At 51.6% G+C, this 17,285-nt stretch overlaps 1 protein-coding gene across 2 annotated transcripts; it reads right to left on the reverse strand.

Annotated features, from left to right (window-relative positions):
- Positions 1-1,110: 1,110 nt before the first annotated feature.
- On the reverse strand, positions 1,111-16,205 carry LOC120906194 (mucin-19-like). 2 transcript variants are annotated; one of them, XM_040317698.1, is made up of 3 exons: positions 16,119-16,205; positions 13,806-15,263; positions 1,111-3,247 (listed from the first exon to the last, which is right to left on the reverse strand). In XM_040317698.1, exons 2-3 carry the CDS (start codon positions 13,842-13,844, stop codon positions 1,394-1,396), a joined length of 1,893 nt encoding a protein of 630 aa, XP_040173632.1. In that variant the 5' UTR covers positions 13,845-15,263; positions 16,119-16,205; the 3' UTR covers positions 1,111-1,393. The 2 variants fall into 2 exon arrangements, with proteins under 2 accessions (XP_040173632.1, XP_040173633.1); XM_040317699.1 differs by lacking the exon at positions 16,119-16,205 and having other exon boundaries at positions 13,806-15,298.
- Between the last annotated feature and the right edge of the window lie 1,080 nt (positions 16,206-17,285).

Consider the following 17,285-nt stretch of genomic DNA (forward strand, 5'->3'; position numbering starts at 1 on the left):
TGGCAGAAGGACGGAGGGCGCCCCCAGAATACAGCGCGGCTGTGCGGGCGAAGACCACGGTGGCGGTGACTTACGCGTCTAAAGGATAAGTTAAGTTAATATATCTACGCTATTATCACATTTTAATTCAAATAAAGGAAAGGGGGAGGAGCAAGATGTGCTGATACTGAAATTCGGAATAATCCTGTTCTATTCTTCTTCTTTTTGCGATCTAGTGACTGCTTACTTCTCTGTGAGTTCTCGCACGATACACATTGGAGGGCAGGGGGCAGGGCGTTGTGACTTGGAACACCTAACCCAATTCTTAAAGTAAAGTTAAGTACAAAGTGGGAGAAAAGAACACACATCCGGAAGCGTTATGGCAAACTGACGAGCCTGGGGAACCGATTACCTGACCTTGACACCACTGATTATCTAACTAGCGTAGACTCCTGTCCCGAGCTCCAAGGTATTGAGCGCTACCGCGGAAAATCCTGAGGCCAGCATCTGTGTGCTTTAGGGGCGTTATTAATCGGTAGAGAGGGTAGTAGTGGACGGAAGCGAGTTTCGCGGGCGGGAGAGGGGGGAGGGGAGGGGGTGAGAGCATTTCTAGGGTTCGGCGAAGCTGTCTCGCGTGCGCACTATTATCTACTACTAAAAGCTGGGGACGTCCTCAATGTTTTTCTTCTTCTTCTTCTTCTGTCGAGTTGGTAAGGAATATGGCATCGACTACATGTACACGACTTCCAACTCTTGTTTACTTGTGCTCCTTCTTCACCTTCCTTCTTCTTACTCTTCTTCTTTTTCTTCTTCTTCTGCTTCTTCCTCTTCTTCTTCTTCTACAAGTTCTTTTTTTTTCCTTATTCTTCTTCTTCTTCTACTACTTCTTATTCTTGTTCTTGTTCTTCTTCTTCTTCTTCTTCTTCTTTTTCTTCTTCTTTTTCTTCTTCTTCTTCTTCTTCTTTTTCTTCTTCTTTTTCTTCTTCTTCTTCTTCTTCTTCTTCTTCTTACTCTTCTTACTCTTCTTACTCTTCTTACTCTTCTTACTCTTCTTCTTTTTCTTATGCTTTTAACCTTCTTCTTCGTTTTCTTTATCTTCCTTTCATTCTCTCTCTCTCGTTCTCTCTCTCTCTCTCTCTCTCTCTCTCTCTCTCTCTCACACTCTTTCTCTCGCTATCTCTCTCGCTATCTCTCTCGCTATCTCCTTCCCTCTCTCTCTCACACACGCACCTCTATATGTATCCTGTACGCTACTGTCAGCTTCGCTAACTGTCAGCTTCGCTAACATCCTCCCAGACCTGGCTGGCTCGCGCGCTCACAACCTACTCTCGCTCGCTTCGCTCTTCTATTTGGCTACGTATGACTCGACTTCGGATGCTAAACACACACACACACACACGCACACAAACACCACTCACAGGGAGAGAAACTTGAGCAGTGCGTCGTAGATCAGGCGTGGATTGATGTCGGAATCGGCCGTATACCGGACGCCGCGCAGATTGCCATCGTTGTGCGACAGCACGCCGTACTCGCCCACGATGAACCCGTCCGGTGTTTTCTCCTCCACCCGGTACTTGCGGTAGTTGCGGCCCTCGACCACGTACCCCACCTTCGAGTCGTCGCCCGGGCCGAGCACTCCGGGCGCAAGTGTCTGGACCACCACCGCCGGCTGCTGCTGCTGCTGCTGCTGCTGCACGCCCAACGTCTGCCGTGGGTCCTCCTCGCCGGCGCCTTGGCCGTGGCTCTGCTTCGGCACAAACTTCCCGATCGCGCTGTGAATCGAGCTGCCGGCATCCTCACCGTCGACCGTCGGTGCGTTCAGCTGGTCGTACGGGATCTTGTCCAGCTCGTTAAACACCAGCCGCACCGGTGCGGTGGACGGTTCCGTGCTGACGACCGGTTCCGCCGTCGTCGTCGTCGTCGTCGTTGTCGGCATCGTGGTCGTCGTTGGGGCGGCTGCGGTCGTCGTTGGATCTGCCGGGCGCGCCGAGTAGACCGTCTGCCAGTAGCTGGACGGCTGCGAGTAGATCTTGGCCGGCTCCGAGTACACCTTCGCCGGCTCGGAGTAGATGCGCGCCGGCTCGGAGTACACCTTCGCCGGTTCGGAGTAGACGCGCGCCGGCTCCGAGTACACCTTTTCCGGCTCGCCGTAGATCCTGGCCGGTTCCGAGTACACCTTCGCCGGCTCGGAGTAGTACTGGGCCGGCTCGGAGTAGAACCGGGCCGGCTCGGAGTACATCGGCGCCGGGCCGATGCTGCTGCTGCTCTTCTCCCTCATTGCCGGCTTCAGCTGCGCCTTCTGGTCGCCGTCATTATCGCGCCAGGCTAGCGTGCCGACGTCGCCCGTAGTTGGCTTGCGGTCGTGGTAGCGCACCGTTTGGAAGGGTTGACCACCGGCGGACTCTTGCTTGCGCTGCGTGCGGTACCGCTGCGGGGAGCCGGCTGGCGGTGCGATCAGCTTCGCCACCGCCGACGATTCCCCCTTGGCCGAGTCGTCGAGCGGCGCCGGCTCCTCCTCCTTGCTGATCGTTGGGCTGAGCTCCTCGACGGACAGCTCGGTCCGGTGGGCGTGCGAATGGTGCGCCGCCGACTCGACCGGCTGCTGGATCGCTTTGGCCCGCTTGGCGTACCGCGCACCACCGGGCGATCGGGCCACCACCACCGGTGGTAGCGCTGCCGTCGTTTGATCCTTCTCCTCCTCCTCCTCCAGCGGCGGCACGGTGGTGGTGCTAGCGTCATCCAGGGTCGTCAGCTCGGCACTCTCGCCCGCGGTACCACCGTTCGCCTCCATCGGCGGCGTCGTTGGCTCGCCGTCAACGTGCCACGAGGGTGGCGGCGGTGATGCGGTAGTGGTGATGCCCGGATCGACACCGTTCACCAACGCTTCTTCCTCTACCGTCGTTGTGGAAGGTGTCGTACTGGTACTGGTGGTGGTAGTGGTAGAGCCACCATTACTACTGGCCCGTTGGCCGCCCCTCCGGTAGCCGTAGAACCGGGTGCTGCTCCGGTCCAGATCCTCCTGCGACGTGAACAGTGCCTCGATCGGCAGTATCGTGTCATCGTTCGTGCCGGACTGATCGAGGTAAAAGTGCCGAAACTTGCGCAGCCCCCGGAAGTTGCGCGCTGGTGCAGCAGCTCCGCCACCATTCGCAGCACCCGATGATGGTGATGTTTCGGCGGTCGGTTTCATGAGTATCGATAGGAACTCTCGCCCTGATATGATGTCACTCGGTGCAGGAACGCTGCCTACGCGAACGATGGCCAAAATCTGCGAAAGAAAGGGGCCCAGGAGAGATGGGGGGGGGGAGGAAAGGAGGGAAGGACGAGAGAGCAAATCGATGAATTATGTTTCTTCTTACTTGTGTTTCTTTTGGAAATGCCCTTAAAAAGGACTATTATAAACTGTACCACCGATCAGAGAGTGATTCGAACTCAAGACCGGGCACGTTTTATAAACCCCTTCGTTTACCACCTCGACCACCGAGCCCGGGCAATTGATGGTGGATAAATCCCATACTTAAGCACTACTTAACATATACTCTTTAATAGGCAACAGGCAGTAAACTAGTGTAGTAATCATTTTTCAATCTCCCATTGTGTTTATCGGCGAAAACATATGTTTGAAACTCAGTTTAGTTTGTTTAGAACTCAGTATTCTATTTTCAGGGCTGTTACGATACTAGTCAGTCAAGTCATTATTATTTATTTCAATTAGACAAATCGAAAATCAAACGATTTCGTGATGTCATCTTTGTTTGTACACAATTGTCAAGTTCCAGTAATGTGGAATTGCAGCATTCTAGCGTAAAATCTTGACAACGCCGTGAACGTCCCCCATTGTTAGAGTATCTTTGCTTGGATACGATTAAACATCTAAGGCTCCACTATGACCATCAACATAACAATCAAGTATTTATTTTAGATATAGCGCTGCATTAGGTTCCTCGTGTAAAGATTTTAACCATATCAAGCCAGATGCCATTTGCAGCAAATACTTAAATGCTTAACTAAAAGTCTAAACTCCAGTGAAATGAATAACTGATCCATTCGCTTCCCTTGGCTTCGTGCAAACCGCATGCCTTTCGATTTAAGATTGAAGCTGAGCTGGCCCGATGAGGAAAACAGTGGAATTTATTGGTCACACTCATGACCATGACTCCGATGCAAAATGCGTGGAAAAACTAATTGAGAAACATCAACCAAATAGCTTACAACTTCCAAGAGAACAGCAAAAACTAATCATTTTATTAGTTGTATTTCATCGAAATCGTTTATTGCATTTGAAACGATGGATGAAATGATCCAGACGTTAAATCTTACAGATGCACCAACCGTATGGAGCTTGCCGTAAGCTTGGTGCACTGAAAACAAGTAACTGTTTCAGACACTTTTGATCGACTGATTCTTTCCTACCAAATCTATGAAAAACAAATTGTAACTTTTGAAGATAGTTGGAACAAAGAAGTTCAAAACAGTTCGAGGATCAGCTGATTAACTCCCATGCAACCTAGCAGCGTAACCTAACCCACTCCTTCTGTGTATAACATCTTCTGTGTGTGTTCTGTACGATCAAATTAAATGTTTCGCCACATTTTGGAACAGCGGTCAGCATCACTTCCTGCCAGCCCCAGGAACCCCAGGAACACCCCCTTGGAGTGACATTTGCCAACTAATTAGACCATTTTAACTACTTCTCCCCCCGCGGGGCGATCGTGTGATCAGAAAGGTTAATTCCCCATTTTCGCATGACTGCATGTGCCGCCGCTGGTAAGTATTTGGCAATAAAATTTCACCCCAAATGCCCCAAGGTTTCCCCAAACCCCACATTTCGTTCGCCGAATTTTGCTGATGTATTGCGATTGGCTTCAGAATTCGTTTTTACGCCTCCTCCAAACCCAAGATGCTTGCGGTTTGATCTTCCCGGAAACACACCCGTGCGTGTGTGTGTGTGTGTGTGTGTCTGTATGCTTGATGTGTGTAATTTGTTTCGTGTGTCGTCCTCCGTTCTTCGCACGCTCGCTGTCAGCACCGCGGCGCGAAGGCGAACGACCCAAACGTCGGCTTGCGAGGAGTGGTCAGGGCGTTGTTTCAGGTTTTTTTAACTGCCCGCTTTTATTGTTTCCCACACACCCCGTTCCGTTCCGTTCCATTCCTTTGCCGAATGGCACGTCCCCTGCACATTGAAGCATTGCATCGGAAGGGAAAGAAGGCAAGACGAATACACACACACACACACACACACACACACACACACACAAAATCACGGGAATCGATGGAAACTCATGGGGCGGCAACAGTCACACCGCGTACTTGCCTTCTGAAGAAGATGAGAGAATGGGGGGGACAGGGATGGGAGGGGAACACACAATCACCCCCCCAGCTGCTACCAGAGTCCAGCGTCCAGGCATATCCCTTCGGCAGGCTGGCAGACAACCATATAGCAAGTCCGCTGGCAGCCTGGGCCCGCGAGGCGAACCATAAACAAAGAGTTCACGACTCAACGTGCGCCCGGGCAACACTGCAGAGCGAGCGGCGAGTGGCACAGCAAAGCACTGCCATGCCGAGAGCCTAAAGTAGAACGGCCCCAGCTACACACCGTGCCGGCGGTTGAACGAACGGAACGAAGCAAAACCAGCAAAACAGAGACACACGGCGCGCGAGCATGAGAGAGAGAGAGAGCTACAAGATGGATGTACAAGAGCGCAAACAACGGGCCGAACCGATCGCGAAGTAATCGCCCGATCGGCACCACCGCGTAAATTGCGCCCGAGGGGCACACAAATGTGCAAAAGGAAAGGAAAAATCTCGCCGCTTCCTCGCCCCCGGATCCCTCGCTTCCCCGCCAAAGCAAAACCCTGTTGGAACGCAAGAAGCGACCCATCCTCGGCTGCACCAACATTGGGTCGGCACGCAAGCCAATTTCATGGCCATCCAAGGCCGTTCAATGTCGTTAGTGCGAGCTGGTACGGGGAGCGGAACCGCCGGAACGGAAGAAGAGAAACTGGGCAGCAGAAGGAGGCTTTGTTGCGTGCCGAGCGTTTTGTGTGTGCGGTCGCACCGGGGACATCCGTGATCTGCATTCCAGCGGTCAGATCGACAGGTTGCAAGACGGCACAAACGTTTTTGAGGCTTTTTTTTTGTAGGGAGATTTTCGGGAGGCTTCCAGCTTCTGGGGCTGATCAGGGCAGAGAACTGGGCAACCCGGAACCTACCCATGTGCCATGATTAATCGAAGCCAGCAGTAACGCAAAACAAAGTGAACCCGACAAACTGCAAACAAGTGATTCATGCAGCCTGCCAGAACTGTCGCACACCGTTACCGCGAGCACGCGCAATGCGATCCGGTTCGAAGGACCAAATCTTGCCCGACCCCAAAAGGGAACCGAATGGGTGGCGCGCGGGTGGCCTTTGCAATGGCCTTCACCACTGCGTTTGACCACTTCTTCGTTTCACTGTATGTGTGTGTGTGTGTGTGGTCAGGTTTGCATGAATGGACAGTAATTAGCTTCTAGCTACCGTGCTGTGTGGTGTGTGCGCGCGCGCGTGGGTGTCGAGTGTCCGCGTTGAACCCTTCTGCAAAATAACAGCAGCAGCAGCAGCAACAGCAAAAAAGCAACACGCCATGCCCTGGTGGCCCTGAAATGTTTTTGCACAGAACACATTCTACTCGTGCCAGTGTGCAGGCTGCTGGTTAGGGCCGGCCGGACCGCTGCGGACTGTCTAAAAGCCTAAACCTGCCGGATATGTGTATCAATGAATGGTAACCGGACCGTTCGGCACGACAAGGCAGGGCCCCGGGCGGGTTTTGCCATTGATGAGCGTTTCCCTCCCCTCCCCCGCGGGACGGGAAAGGCCCCGGGTGTTTGTGCCCAACTCAGCCCACAGCTGGTGCGAGGTACTGGTGCGCGACCCCGTTAATCTACCGAGCCTTCCGCAGGTAGTCGCAGAAGCAGTGGCGTCATCGGGAAGCGCTACTAAACGCACAACCAACGCTTCCTTGCTTCAAAACTACGCAACGGCACGTCACGTCGGAAATGGAACCTCTTTCTAAGGTCCCAATTATACGTACGCCCTATCCACTCCCCCCCCCACCCCCCACCCCTTTTCTAGAGCGATCGTACGCGATCAAGAATTTGCGTCAAACAGAAACCATTAATCATGACGCAAATCATCCTTTTAAGTTCGGCCGTGTGACGTACTATGCCGGCTTTTACGCAGGGGGGGTGCGGCCACGCGAGCACAACGAGCAAAACAAAAGGATTCCAGCAAGGATCGTGACCCTGGTGCGTCACGGCTCATGTGCTCAAGATATTCGCCCCTTTGGCTCGCCATTTGCCTCACACCGAAGCTGTTGTGAGCCATCATGTCCAGGGATGTCCGGGGCCGTCGCGGGTGTAGAGCCGCGTCGCAAATGTCACTGTCAGCGTTTACAGGCTGGTCCGTCTACGCTCCCACCATCCGTGAGCGTGACTTTGACTCCGTTAGGCGACGTTCGAATGGAAAGTATCGCGTTACAAACGGCTGGCGCTCTCCCCGTGGGCTCCAACTCCAAGAAGTTGGCGCAGTAGCAGCAGCAGCTGAAAGTCTGTCAATGTCAGGTGGTGCGAAACGGCCCGGGGTGGTGCCGCTCTCCGGCCGCGGCTGGGTGTAACCGGGCGGGAAACCTAATTTCTTTCGGTAACTCTACGCCGGCGCGGAGGCATCCGATGCGCATTGGTCTCATTTCGGTTAGGCCTTGCTCTCGATGCCAAACGATACGGCGAGTGCGGACGGTAGGAGTGCGCGCGCGAACGCGTGCCAATGCGTTGAGCCACAAACCTTTGCAACTATGGCAAAAAACATACACACACACACGGGTCTGATGCCTACTTTCACTTCTGAGGTGCAGTTTGTAAACGAGAATCGATGAATATTCTGGATGCATTCCTCCAGAAATTCTTCGGCATAGTGGCCTAACGAACTGGCGAGGACATCTTTACCGAGGCCTGGGTCGAAGAACTTATTAAATTGGAAGTGCTGAATTGCTGATGACCGGACCAGTTTCATAACATCAGAAAGATAAAATCAGAGATTGGCAAACTCCAGCCAGTCATCAGTTTATCAATTCCATTTGCATGCATTCATATTCCATGGTTAGAACTTGCAGAGAGTTCTTTGCCATACTTCTTTGTATTAGAACCTCCACGAAAGGGTTATTATGGCACATGGAAATTGACATTAGACCATCATGCCTCAATGATACGCTATGATATAGACCAAGTTTGATCGATATGCACGTCGTTTACTTCAGGAACTGAACATTACATATTTCAACTGTAATCTGATTTCCCAACCATTGCGTAATTCTGGCGAAACTAGTCGACTGTAGTCCAACAACTCAAATGGTTCAGGGAGCGTTACTCCTGAACTATTCATCGCCTATTCAGGTGTTCGGAAAGTCAGCATTCTTAGGACCACTGGTATTTGTACTGTATCCTGTACTGTTTGTACTTTATTCCACGATGTTACAATTCATATTGAAGTCTAAATCTGATTTCTTTTCTCCCAGGATACGGTGAGATATGAACGACTAACATGGAACGGATCTTTAAACGGTTGCCATAGACACTGACAACCAGTTAGAGCAGCGATGTCAGCTCAGTTGACTCCGCGGACCAAAACTGCCATTGAAAATAGTAACACGGGCTGCAGCCTAGTTTTTACATGAGATTATTTGATACAAAAATCAGATCGTTAGCAGAACTTTTCATTTCATTTTGGGATGATAGTTACGATTCAAAAGTTAAATCTTTGATGCTTGAAAAAAAAAAGTAAAAAAATAGATGTAGTAGATTATGTTCAATTTGTCATAGGCCTTCCCAACATTTGCAAAGTTTTATGGCGACGAACAATATTCAGTGCGCAAAAATAATGTACAAAAACTGGCCATGACTTACGCGTTAGTTCGAATACAGAGCAGTAGATTTTGTGAAGTAAAGTTGGTGTCATTTTGATTATCAATATTTTGGAGCTGGAATTAAAGTAGAGAATTCCTACTTTTGATGCTGTGTAAAGTCCATAAGTTAAAACAGGTCGTTCAGATCACTTCAAATCTTAATTTTTACATTTTCAAAAAAGTGTAAGAGCTAGCGTTTTTAATTCCTGTTGGCTGAGTGATTTTGTTACTTTGCACAAGTCTTTTTAACTTATAGAAATTGCTTTATTGGTCGCCAAGCGCCTTGATTGATGCCTAACAAAAAAACATAATGTTCCTAAAGTACATACATATGAGTAAGGCATTCACGATTTTGAATGAGGTTGAAACTAAATCGTAAGTTGCTTCTGTTAAGAATTGTTCATCAAATATTTGTTGCTAACAAATTTAATCATCGGAAAGGGTTTAACATAATTTAATTTTAAATTTTTAAACATTATTCTAAAATTGTGCGGAATTAAAAGCTCAGTTTCATCGAAATAACTATCCTTGATTTTCCATCTATGGTCATCAGTTTGACATCTTTGAGCTAGAGATAAAAAAATAAAGTTTAAGTATCCTCTCAGAGTCGTGTGTTTTGCCAAAATCTCCCGATGTACCCCAATATCCATGTTCTTGTTTCGCGGGGAGATTCAAATGGGAATTGAAACTAACCGCTGGCTTTGTGAGAACCGTTCCAGCCCTGGATTTACTAGTCCTAATCCAAGCGAATAGGATGCTCCAGCAGTGTATTATTAGCGCTAGATTACAGATTTGTTCACGCTTGTTCGTGATATGGCGCTGCCCGGGCAAAGCATTCCGAGCTTCAAATCTTTAATCGCCCAGTTGCTCATTAAACTGACAAGTCGATCGATCCATCAAAAACGGCGAACGTACATTGTGTCAAGTTTTTTTTTTGTTTTTTTTTTCGGCAGCAGTTGTTTGCTCGGCTTGGTCCGTGTTCTTGCGAACCGCAGGGCTGCGTACATATTAATCGCTCGACCGTTTTTAAAAATACCAGTAGCAGCGCACAGCCGGGTATAACAAAGAGCGCGCCACCGAAATAACACCTTCCCGCTTCCCCTCCGGCATCCGTTGTTATCGAGCAGAAGAAGAAAAAAAATCGAAAGTATTGAAGGAACCGCGTGGACAGAAACCCCGCACAAGTGGTGGAATTAATATATTCCCTTAGTGGCGCGCGCGCGCTCTCTCGATCGTAGACGAAAACGTTACGAGTGCGCTAATTACCATTTTTGCAAGCTAAACTTCATCCCGCCGGCTCTCAGCCCCTCCTTCCCTCCACGGAAAGGATAAGGAATTTTGGGAGTGTTCGCCGGCGCGCTCGGACCGTGAGAAACCGTCCTTTGTGCCGGACGGAGAGCGGCTGGAGTATGATTATCGTGTTCCATTTTGTCGCAGTGCCGGGGACCCCTCCCGCCACTGATCCCGACGATAAGCGTGCCTTCGGGGGAGATGTGGTGCAAATCAGGGGGGAGAGTTGCGAGCGCTGCAAGCGGTGCGCATTGTCAGGGTTACGTAATTGCGAACGCATTCTAGCATGGGGGGAGCAAGTCTCCACACTAGCCACCAATATATGTATACCCCTATCAACGATGGGCCGTAACTAACGCTCTCCGTTAGTTACTTCCGGGCAATCGGTCTAACACACACACACACTGACTGTCTTGGCATCCTAGGAACAGACTGCTGGCTCTTCGCGCTAGTTGCAGCGTGAGTGCGAAAGCGACGAACCTTGCGCTCCAGAGGATAGTCCCCTCGCGGTGAAGAGCGTCAGCGCTGGACCATTACATTGCCGGGTACGTGTGTGCTACTCTGCATAGTAAGTCTCGGGGACGCTGCAAACCTGTATCTCCTTTCAAGTTCACAGTCCATCGCGGTGCTGGCGGCGGTGTGCTGCTGGCTCCGTCGGGTGGTGCCCCTTTTGCAAACTTGTCCAGGACAACAACAACAACAACAAAAAACAGTCCGATCGGCCGGTCGGCTGCAACACGCCTCTGCGTTCTAATTCAGCGCATTCACAGCGAGCTGTGCCACAATAGGACGGGATATCCCTTCAATTCCCCGCTTTGTGCCCCTTAAGCTTTGGTTTGATCCAGTTTTTTTTTTGTTGCTGCTGCTGCTACTGCTGCTGTTGCTACGTTCCCTTCCCATTCAGGTTTTGAGGCGAGTTTTTTTAGTGTGGTTGTTGCCTTTGAATTGTCACACCGAACCGCCCGATTGCCAACTGTCCGTAACTGTTTCCTCGTCATATCGCGCCGCAGTCACCGATCGATCACGTGATTCGTGCGAGCCTGAGATTAGATGACGTACCTTCACGCTGGGCGGAAGGTTGCTATCGCCCCAGGAACTGTGGTTTGGAGCAGAACGACGTCATCTGAAAATACCAACGCCCCCAAAAGCTTGGCCAGATAGTTTGGGCCTCGCTGCCCTTTAGACTCAACTAGGAAGGGGCGCCACTCTTGCGGTACATCCCGTTCGCGCGTTTCTGCTCGCTCGAGCAACAAACTACAGTTTAAACACTTCGATCCAGTGGCCAATAACAACATTCAAAATAAAAAAGCGCCTCTAATAATAATCAAAACCATCATATCCACTCACCCATTGAGGTGGAGTGGAAAAGTGAAAGTCACTCCACCCGCGCGCGCGCGTGCGCGCGCGCTCTCGCAGCACAAACCGCGACGGTTGGGCCCTTCGTCACACGCGCCCACCCCGCCCCAGAAGCCGCTTGCCATTCTTGGCACGCCGAAACGGTACAACAACAACGAAAAAATACAGCAAAAAAAAACATTCCTACAAAGAACCAAAACAAAAAATCCATGAACCACAAGTGCGAGCGGGCGGGCGGGCGAGAACCGTTTGAGCCTTCCGCCAGCTTCCCGTTTTTTTTTGCCCCTGCCCTGTTTCACAAGAAGGACGGCCTGCCGAGCTCCACGAGGCGGAGTGGAAATAAGATCAAGGTTGAATACTAATTAGTTCGCGCGGCAGCCCAGGTTGGAGCGGCCGCCGTACACAACCGAAACGCCAGGCGGGCGAGCGAAAAGCGAACCCAGAACGGGCACCACCTTCTCCTTCGGTCGCGTAACGAGACATTAGGAATGGAGGAGGGGAGCGAGAGAGAGAGAGAGAGAAAGGAAGCAAAATAAAAGCAGGTCCCTTCCCGCGTAGAGTGATCGCTGATCGGTGCAGGAGATCCCACTGTGGCTAGCCGATCGTTAACCAGCCGAAACCTTTCATTATCAGGCGCCCAGGGACGCTGGGACGCATTAACGCGGTCTGGATGAAGCTCGCCAGCCAGCGTTTGGCAGCGGAAGCCGGCAAGAAGTCGCGGTAACCACCGTCAAGGCGGCAGGATGGATGCAGGAAACACAGCAACAGTACTTGACTTATGTCTGAGGAAAAGATTCCAGGCTTCAAGTTCCGTGGAGCTCCAGAAGACTGATGATTGATGAGCTCCAAAAGTTTGGAGACGGTGTCCCAACGTTGATGATCAACTCCAAAAGTTTGAAGATGATGCCCCAACGTCCAGAATGTTTGCCAAGTTTACACAATTTGTTCTTTTGCGAAACCCTGTGTCATATCAAAAGTGTGGAAAAAGTTGCTGAAATGTTGATGCTGAACTCCAAAAGATCTGAAAGAATTCCTCAACGACGGAAATGAACTCCAAATGTTTGGAAATGATGCTCCAACGTCCAAATTACTTAAAAAAATTCTCCAAAGTTTCTGCGACTTCAATATTCTTCAAAATCTCTTAACTTTTGAACTCTCAGAAATGATGCGTCTAAAATCCCTCCAATGTTTCAGAGGTCACAGAAACTTTAAAAAAAAACTATACGAAATCCCTTTTTTCCAAACACTTTGAAAAAGAGGCTCAATCGTGTAGATTCTCCAAATGTCCAAAACGTCACAAAAATAAGAATTTGTTTTTTTTTCTTGGAAAAGGGTTTCATAGAATTGTAGCAAAAAAGAACACCCAGCTGACGAGAAGGTCACGGCTGTAGGACACGGTTGCATGCCTATCGGTAATGCAACGTGCCAAACCGGCGTACTGCTTTCACTCCTCTCTCTCTCTCTGCCTACCACACACACACACACACCCGCAGAGTTGCGCAGCAAGAATGCGCACGACCGTACCGATTCTTTGCACAACCTTCCGAGGTCTCGGTGCGCGATCAGTCGGAACCGATCGGACCTGGCAGCCGCTGGAGTGCGCACCTGTGGAGGCAGGGAGAAGGGAGCCCATGTCTAGGGCAAGGTTGCCCGGCGCTAGATCTGCACATCGGAACCGCACCTCGATGTGTCCTGTTGTCGCATCCTCGCAGCCCTCGCAAATGTCAACCCTGTCAATCCTGTCAAGGGACATGGCGACAACAACAGCAACAACAATAAAACCGCAAACGCACACAGCCATTAGACCGGTCACAGCATGGCTCGGCTGGCCTGTTCGCTCCTTCCTGAGTGGATCTGCCCCGCGTTGCTAATTGATGTCAATGCTACACACTGGCCGAGTGGCCGACGTGTTGCGTGTGGCGACTGACACCACTGGCTCAAAGCGAGCGACCGAAATATCCACAGTGTGGTGTTGTTGCGGCCACCCCAATGGAGGAGAAAGTTTAGGTTACCCGGGTCCGGTCCAAGAACCAATCAAAGCCTCCACCCAGGTGTTTCTAGTTTGCGAGATCTTGCTGTGCCGCGCGTCACCTTTTTTGGAGCAACTTCTCGGGTGGGCCTCCCCAACATGCTGGACTCTGAGTCACCGTACGTGCGTGCTTTCCCACGATCAAGTCCAGATTTACGGCCCCTTAAAAACACGGAATAGTCCCCTTTAAAATCCCAAACGATCCTGATGACTTACCATTAAAAAGCAGACACTCGTGGTAACGATCTGTTCCATCCTCCCGGCGGTGGCTGCGTGCACTTGGGGCGATTCCGGCTGGTGACCCGGTGTTTAGCTGCTTTGAAGACGCGTTGGAGCACACCCAGGAAGCACACACACACACACACAACGGTGCTTAAATGCGGGGAACTCGCTTGCTCGCTCTCGCGTTTCCTTCTGTTGGCTCGATTCACTTACTTCCCGGTGCGCCAATGATGTTCGGCGTTGGAGGAAGTACGGCAAAGAACTGAAACGTTTTGGAGCGCCTGTGCGGCGCCTGTGTGATATCTGGATACCTGGAGCTGGTCACAATCACACCTCACAGTGGGGAGGGGACCACAACTTCAAAACCACGCTCCTTGTGAACCCACGGAAGGGAAAGAAATTGCACACACCAAAAAAATGGACGTACCACTAGCACAAGGGTTTTGTTTTTCTTTTCCTTTTCCTTTCCTTTCGCGTATGGACGCAAATTGCGCGCTTCTGTTTACAGTTTGTTCGGTTGCAGTTGTTTACTTAAACTGCCTTAATGCATCGCATTCAGCAGTAGCCGGGGACGCAGATGGGCGCACAGGGTCAAACGCTTCGACTGCTGATGCTGCCTCGCTCGGCACTGATGCACCACTGGATGGGCTCGTCCGGACTGTTCCGACCGACAGGCACTGGGGGCGTTACCCTACTGGCGGAACGGTGCACGATCCCAACCATATTGCATCCTGCAGCAGTGCGCAGTAGCACGCCAGCAAAGAAGACGCCACAGAATATCCCCGAGCGCCGGGTTCGTCGTCTGCGTCGTCGACTGCAAGCGGTTAGGTTGAGCTCGTCGTCGGTGGCACCACGACCGTTTGATTGATGCGTGACTTCTTCCACACCCAGGTCGGTCCCAGCTTTGAAATCGGGCAGGCTTGCTCAGGCTATTTTGGCGCTCGAGTTCGGGCGTTGCTGGATGCTCCAAAAATCGGATCTTCCAGATTTTTTTCCAGAATTTTTCCAGAATTTTTCCAGAACTTCCTCAATTCTCACAACGTACTGTTGGGTTGATTGGTTGATTGGCTGTGACCAGGGAAAGCTATTGCCAACCTGTCTCAGGTAGAGTGTCCTTGCCGCGCTGGGCCCACTTCCGGCCCCAAACTTTACTACTTAACCACACACACACATACACACCCACAAACACACTCCGGCTGCTCCTTGCGCTCTCCGGCTGCTTTATGTGCGGCGCGTTTCGGCGACAACTTTCACCTTTCTCCCCGAAATTTTCCAACCACACTAACTCAGGCCTTGCCGAACCTCATCCGTTTTCGCACACGACTTGCGATAACAAACGCGGACGCGCGCACACACACACACACACGTAGCTCCTAGCTCTCCTCGCTTGGCAGCTCGGAGCGATCCCGAGGCATCTATTCTACAGCGCGGACGATTCAGCACTGACAAATGCTAAGTGAAACAGAAATTAAATTGGCACGATATACATATTTTGTTTCCATTCTCGCCACCGCTGCTGCTGCTGCTGCTGCTGCTGGCTGCTGAGCGGGCTTCCATACCTCACACACACACACACACAACCACACACTTCCTCCCATGCGCCACCACCATCATCACCTGTCGGTACGTGTGTGTATCGGAACCGCTCTCGCGCCCGGGCTGTGTGTTGCGCCCGGTACGAAGGCAGGAAAGGGGGTTCAATGGTGGGGGGGGAGGGGCTTTTTTCTGTTTGTTGCTGTTGCGGCTTGCGCGTTCGTTCTCGTTCTCTGGCCCGCTCTCCTACGGTTTGCGGTGAAGGTCCGCTGCAGGTCCGCGGCACGGACACACCGTCGAGCACGAATGTTGGGGTGGGAAGCTGCTAGGAATGCGGAAAGGTGCGGCAGAGAGGGTGGTTGGGGAAGGGGAGCGTGAGGGGAGTGGTCGAGCGGGGAGGGGGCAATAGGATGAACGGCTACGGTGGAGTAGGAGACCGTGTGCACTAGAGCGAGCGTGCGGGCGCGTGAGCGCCAGAGAGAGAGAGAGAAAGAGAGAGAGAGAGAGAGAGAGAGAGAGAGAGAGAGGGAGAGCAGTAGCAAAGCGCCACACACATACCCGACGCCAAAGCACAAACGATGTGTTGCGGCTGATCGCACTCGCGTGCGATCGATCGCTTTACCTACACACACACACACACACATGAGTGATCCCCAAGCCTCAGCTCCGAACTGCTGGTGTGTGGAACCATCGACACCATCGACATTCGGACATTCGATGTGGACTCTGCAGCAAAGACCTGGATCAGTCTGGACCTCCAAAACCTAACCTAACCTATCTAATCACGCATTCACTGGGCAGCTAGAATAAAAGCCTCGACAGAGTAGACGCTGGAGGTGAAGATACACTCTTCAGGAGTTCCCAATGACTGACAGCGAGCCAAGTGAGAACAGAACCTTATCAAGACATACCTCTGGGCACACTTCAGCACATCTTTGCTACCACCAGAGCATTCCCTGTATCTATTGACGGTCGTCCAGGCAACTGGAGGGGGCAGCCAACCTGGACCAGTTATGGGCAGGGCGGCAGCGTCCCGTTCCCAGAGTGCACCGGATGACCATTAAAAGCGAGCGAGCGGTGGCGGTAAATAATACCCATCGGATCGGGTACCAGCTAACCAAACAGGCTCACTTCTGGCAACTGGCAAGAGCTGTGAAGCACAGGAGCAGTGCGATGCACACCAATCCCCTTTTGCGAAGATGCATTGTAACTACAAAGCCTGCCAGACCATATAAGCAAAGCATCCTGCAGCCTCCAAAGGCAAGGGAGCACGCAAGCATCAAGTCTCCGGGGTGCGCCTTTCACATTTCGCAGGCATCACCGGGTGACGAAACCAGACTTGCCCAGCTGAGCGACCGCGCGCACGCGCTCGAGTCAAGTTCAAGATCACACGCAAGATCGCACGCGCTCGGGATTGGTTTGGGCAAACAGCCTATCCCAGCAGAAAGATGCTCCCGGGGGCTAGGGTATTTACAATACCGGCAATCCCGCTCACTTCGAGAACTTCCCTAGCGAGTCCGTTGAACCACTCATCTTCGCTGCGTAACACACTCCCTGCCCTGACAATTTGGCGACAATCGCTTCAAAGAGGTTGGACAGTCGGAACAATCCCCTCCCAGGTCCCAGGCTACCCGGCTACCCGGCAAGATCAAGGCCAGGCCACGCAAGTAAAACTGGTTACCGAGCCTTGAGCCTTGTGGTACTGTACGAGGCCCACTTCGGCGCTGCCCCAAAATTGCAGCCATCGGAGCTTCCCACGAGAGGTTTGATTGACAATCTACCTGATGCGCCGCATCTGAGTGGCAGCGGGTTCATTACCCCGTCGCCGGGAGCGGCACTAGGCGACGAACCCTTTCTGGTGTGCAGTAGGCTCGGAAGATATTTTCCATAATTCAATAAACGATGCCCCATACCGTTCGGCAGACGTTTATCGCGCAGAAG

This window comes from Anopheles arabiensis, chromosome X (genome assembly GCF_016920715.1).
Source record: "Anopheles arabiensis isolate DONGOLA chromosome X, AaraD3, whole genome shotgun sequence".
NCBI lineage: Eukaryota > Metazoa > Arthropoda > Insecta > Diptera > Culicidae > Anopheles > Anopheles arabiensis.

Bases quoted from the DNA above. Each gene is read 5' to 3' on its own strand.
- LOC120906194 (XM_040317698.1), bottom strand. From the start codon at position 13,844: ATGGAACAGATCGTTACCACGAGTGTCTGCTTTTTAATG. The intron at 3,248-13,805 runs GTAAGTCATCAG...TTTCTTTCGCAG, and splicing joins CGAGTGTCTGCTTTTTAATG to ATTTTGGCCATCGTTCGCGT.